General features: G+C 36.7%; 1 protein-coding gene across 1 annotated transcript in view; it reads right to left on the bottom strand.

Annotated features, from left to right (window-relative positions):
- The window catches only part of Nbn (nibrin), a 57,503-nt gene that overhangs the window by 51,343 nt on the left and 844 nt on the right, over positions 1 to 5,316 (bottom strand). The window contains exons 2-4 of the mRNA XM_013012404.1: positions 2,804 to 2,937; positions 1,238 to 1,386; positions 554 to 713 (exon numbers count right to left, since the gene is read on the bottom strand). Of these exons, the coding sequence (XP_012867858.1) occupies positions 554 to 713; positions 1,238 to 1,386; positions 2,804 to 2,937 (443 nt within the window). The remainder of the gene's footprint in view (positions 1 to 553; positions 714 to 1,237; positions 1,387 to 2,803; positions 2,938 to 5,316) is intronic.

The raw sequence follows: 5,316 nt of genomic DNA, 5'->3' as shown, positions 1-5,316 counted from the left end.
TAAGCAAAAAGAAAAAAGCTGGAAGTGGCGCTGTGGCTCAAGTGGTAGAGCATTAGCCTTGAGCTGAAGAGCTGAGGGACAGCGCCCAGGCCCCCCCTCCCCAAAAAAAAAAAGAACTTTAAGATTTTTGAGACTGGGGGCTTAAAGAAGAGAGCATGAAATCTTGAAATGCTAGAGGAAGACAACTTGATAGAAATGACATGGGAAGTTAACTTTGGAGACTGATAGTTAATCTCTAGTCTCCTTGCTTTGGACTGAGATGTAAATTATGCATGTTATGGTAAAAAAGATAGGTAAAAAGGATAAAATACATCTTTTTTGAAAACGTCTAACCAAACCCTGAAATCTAATTTTATGTGTTTCTGCTTGTCACAGACAATAAACAGATTATCTGAAAACTCACTTGAGCCTAAAATAAAGGCAAGGGATAGATATAAGTAAATCTGTAACTAATACTTCTTAGTTTCACAATAAAAATTTTCAAGTTTGTGTAGTACATGAGCAAGCTTAAGTTTACAGAACTTCTTTTAACATAAAAAGACATTCAACTTACTTTAATGGTAACTTTAACTGATACCATGACAAGGTGAGTACATTCTTCTGTCCAGTTGTTTATAGTAAGTCCTCCAAGTTGCAAAACAGCTCGATTTAAAGCAGTCTTCCCAGAGATATCTAAACAAGAAGAGCATACAACCAAAGGCTCATATTCTACTCTGTAAATGAAAATAAGTTATATACATAAAGTTATATTGTTGTAGCTATACAGATGACAACTTTTAGTATTTTAAAACACTACGTTCATACCACATAGTGAATCTTAATTTGTATGTATTGTTAAACTTTCTAACCTATGAAATAATCATTTCCCAAGTCTTTAGTTCTAATGAAGAACAAGCAGTGGCAAAAATTAACATTATACTTTCATATATGAGGAATCAGCAAATGAACTCTCATTAAAATTCAGGGTCCATACAAACTTTCCTCTTATCATTGTAAGCCACAAATGTACTAAGTATATTTAGGCTCAAGATTCCTTCTGTGCTAAGGAGAAACTAAATTATATTGCTTTCAGCTTATTGTTCATAAATATTCTTTCCGTGGATAATTTGACTGCTGAATAAAGCTTTCCATTTTAATAATGATATAATAACTTCATACCCTAGCAAGTACAAAACCTTGGGTTCACTCCCCAATATCATTCATTTAAAAAATATATATACACAAAAAATCTTCTTACCTGAATTTACTTTCGAACACTCCAAAGGTAACTCTATCTCCTGTTTTTAGTGTTTGGGAAAGGCCATTCTGCATTTTTTCCTCATTAACAAATGTGCCATATTTAGAATTATCTTTTATTGTTAATACAGGAATATCATCTGTTTGACTCTGAAAAAAATCAACAAATTATTTAAAAAGGAAAACATTTCAAATGAACAACTTTCTGTATAGGCAAAAAAAAAAAAAAAGGTACAGGATTGCCACTGCTTTAGTTGCCCTTAGGAAAAGAACATTCAACTTGCAATTAATAGTCCCTAAAGATACTTTCTTAATTAGTGAGGATTACCCCTTTTAGAATACGCATTTTCTAAGCTAGTAGGATTTTTCTTGGCCTCTCAAATTCGGAATTTGAGAGCTTTGGTACAGTTCCATATATAAACACATCAGTTTCATTCTGCTGGAAAAATTATTTTTACATTATCAAAATCAAATAGATAAAAATTGGTGTAATGAGAGTATGGAATTAAAAGGTAGAGCTTCTGGGTTACAGTAATAAACTTTATTTTTGGCAGGAATTCCAATTATTATTATAAAAGCTAACAATGTATAAAGAGCACAAATACATGATTTATCACTTTTATATCACACAGTAGATATAATAATGGTACAAGTCATTTTTCCTAATATAGTAATTCTCACTGCAAAACTTGTGTGGTATTGGAAATGCTTATGATCATACAGCTACATAACTCTTTAGAGTGGGAGTCATGTAAGTCCAGCCACTGCTCCTTTTCCAGATCTGGCACAATGAAATGACATACATTTATCACTCAATAATTGTCCTGTAACCTGGATCTGAAGTTTCCCTCAAACATCCATGTGTCAAAGGTTAAGTGGTCAGCCTGTGGTGGTATTAGAAGGTCATGAAACCCAAGTGGTAGGGACTAGTGGAAGAAAGTTAGGTCATTGGGGTTGTGCCCTTGATTCAGAGATCTGGGTCCCTCCCTTCCTTTATCTGTTTGCTCTCTAGCTGCTTTGAGGTAAGCAGCCTCCTGCTCCAAGTGTTCCTGCTATGATATATTGTGCCTCCACAGGCCAAACTTAATCCAGCAAAGTAATCATGGACTGAATTTGTGAACCAAAATAAATATTTCCTCCTTTAAGCTGTTTATCTTAGGTATTCCATTATAGGTGCACATAATTAACACAAAATGTTCATTATATAAATATATGCCCACTTCCTGAGTTTCTAAATTGCTAAGAATGAAATACTAAAACAGAAACTTCAAATTTAAAATAAGTTAACCACTAGTCCACTGCCAATTATGTGTGAGTTTTGATATTAATTCTTTTTTGTTTTGCTTTATTGTTCTGTGGGTGCTGGTGATTTCAGGTACAATAAGCAAGTGAACTACTACTGAGCCACACTCCCAGTACCTTATAAGAGTTTAATTTTGTTAACATTAAAAAAAGAAACTAAGCATCTTCATAAAATAAAAGATCCTATGAACTTTCTCACATACGAAAGTGAACTTATTTGATTTCAATCCCCTCATTACAAGCTAGTAAAATTAGCAACACATACCAAGTTGGTTACAGAGAAGTTAGCTGTTAACACAGCATGATTTCGACTGATTGACTGATCATCTTCAATTAGAATAGCACAGTTTTTCCTTCCAACAATGTACTCAACACCAGTCAAAAGTCTGTATGGTTCTCCTAAGAGAAAGCAAAACATAAAATACAATATAAACGCATATGCATGTATATGTACAGTATGACATGACAATTTTTTTCAAAAATATTTTGCTATATAAACATTAAGCAACTTCATATGTATTAACATATTTACTAATACCTCATTGAAGTACACAAAAGATTAAAAAGATTCGTTTTTCTAAAGGAAAAAATACTAAAAGGAGTCAGTGCTCCCCTAAATTATCTCACACATTTAATGTATTACCTGACAAAATTACAATATTATGTTTGGAACATGATTAGTGGATCAAAGGTTTGTTGTAAGTTGGGTACCAGTTGGTCACACCTGTAATCCTAACTACCTGGGAGGTAGAAATTGGTAGTATTGAAGTTCAAGGCCAGCCTGTTCAGCAAAGTTTGGGAGGCCTCTTCTCAACAAAGAGCTAGACATAGTAGGTCTAAAAGAAGTCTAAAGTAGACAGATTGTGCTCAGGTAGGAAGGAAGATCCCATTTCAGAAATAAACAGTGAATATAGGGGCTGATTCTGTAGTATAGCACCTTCCTAGCAAGTTTGAGGTTGGAGTCCAAAGCCATGTTCTACCAAGGGGGAAAAAAAATCATCATTGAGAAAATCTGCAAAGAGATATTCAACAAAAGAAAAATATTACAGGAACCTGACCTAATAGCAAAATATGCAATAAAGCTTCAGTGAAAGGTATGATAAGGGTTGGAGGTGTGGGTCAGTTGGTAGAATGCTGGCCAATGAGTTGAAAAGAGTGAGTTCTGGTCTTAGATCTAAGGGAAAAAAAGAAAGGAATGATAGTGGACCAAGAATAAACACATATACATTCAGATCATATGCCAGAACATATTTGGGGGAATTTTAATTTAATGTTAAAGTTAGCTCTTAAATCATAGATTGGCTATTAATTTTTCTTAAAGTTGTAAATCATGAATTGTTGGAGAAGCATTATGTATGTGGAGACTTGGAGTTTGTTCTATAAGCATGGGCCACCATGGGGCAGATAAAGATATACTTGACCAGTTTGGATATGAGTCCAACAAAGTCCTGAGGTCTTTCTAAACAGTTGAAATTACAATCTGTCAATCAAGTTCCTTTTGTTGTTGTTGTTGTTTTGTTTAATGATAAAGTCTTGCTCCTTTGCCAAGAGTGATCTCAAAGCTCATGCAGATAAGGGCAACTGCTGAAGTGGAACCAATCAGGTTATTTCAGTATGTTGTTTCCTTTTTCTTTCTGTAAATATTGTCAGACCTGGCCGGGCACCGGTGGCTCAGTCCCACAATTCTAGCTACTCAGGAGACTGAGATCTCAGGATCGTGGTTCAGAGCCAGCCACGGTAGTAAAGTCTGTGAGACTCTTCTCTCCAATAAACCACTAAAAAACTGGAAGTGACACTGTGGCTCAAGGGGTAGAGCGCTCACCTTGACTGAAGAGAACCCCTGGACAGCTCCCAAACCCAGAGTTCAAGCCCCACGACTGACAAAAACAAACAAACAAACAAAAATATTGTCGGGCCAAGGTAATTAGGAAACTCTGAACCTTTACCAGTTCAGAGGGATGCCCAATACAGGAGTCCTTCTTTCCTCAAAACTCTTTGTTTTTAAGGTTCTCTCTATCTCCCCCCTCACCCCCCATTTTGTTTGGTTTTGTTTGAGACAATGTCTCCTTACATATCCCAGGCTGGCCTGCTTTAGCCTCCCAAGTGCTAAGATTACAGTGTACACCACCACACTATTAAAGCTACAGCTTTACTACATAAACGAACAATTATTATTTTTGTTAGATAATCTGATCAGTTGAGAATAAGAGTCCCATGAACTTTTCTGTCCAGGCTGGCTTCAAACCTTGAACTTCAGATCTCAGCCTCTTGAGTAGCTAGGATTACAGGTATGTGCCACTGGTGCCTGGCAAGGTTGTTACATACCTAGAGAAACCTTCAGGAATGGGTTCACCCCGACCCCCATTCCTTTAACACAATCTTGCTTACCCACTACTCTGCGGTGCTCAAGCCACAAGGATGCCTTTACCTTTGTACCTTTATAGTTTTTTTTCTTAAATCTTTGTATTCCCTTACATTGTCAGTCAATTTAGATTCTGCTCCCCACGCCCCCTACCCCCAGACATAATGTAAAGTTCTTGGGGACAAAACTCATCCAGAGTTATTGTTGTTATTTTGATCATCTGATCACAACTGGGACAAAAGAGAACTGGGACAATTGAGAAAAAAGGAGGTGGAAGGGAATCAACCTTTTCTGTATTCTGATACTCAGGGTAAAGGTCTGAGGCAAAGCTGGGGGGAGGGGTTGAACCGCTGCGGGGCGGGGAGGCAAGGCTGGGGAGGAGGGGGTGCTGCCCGCTGCGGGGCGGCAAGGCTGGG

The sequence above is a fragment of the Dipodomys ordii genome, unplaced genomic scaffold, assembly GCF_000151885.1.
Source record: "Dipodomys ordii isolate 6190 unplaced genomic scaffold, Dord_2.0 Scaffold17, whole genome shotgun sequence".
NCBI lineage: Eukaryota > Metazoa > Chordata > Mammalia > Rodentia > Heteromyidae > Dipodomys > Dipodomys ordii.
Note: the sequence above shows the minus strand (reverse complement) of the source record. Positions and strands in the feature narration are given on the sequence as shown.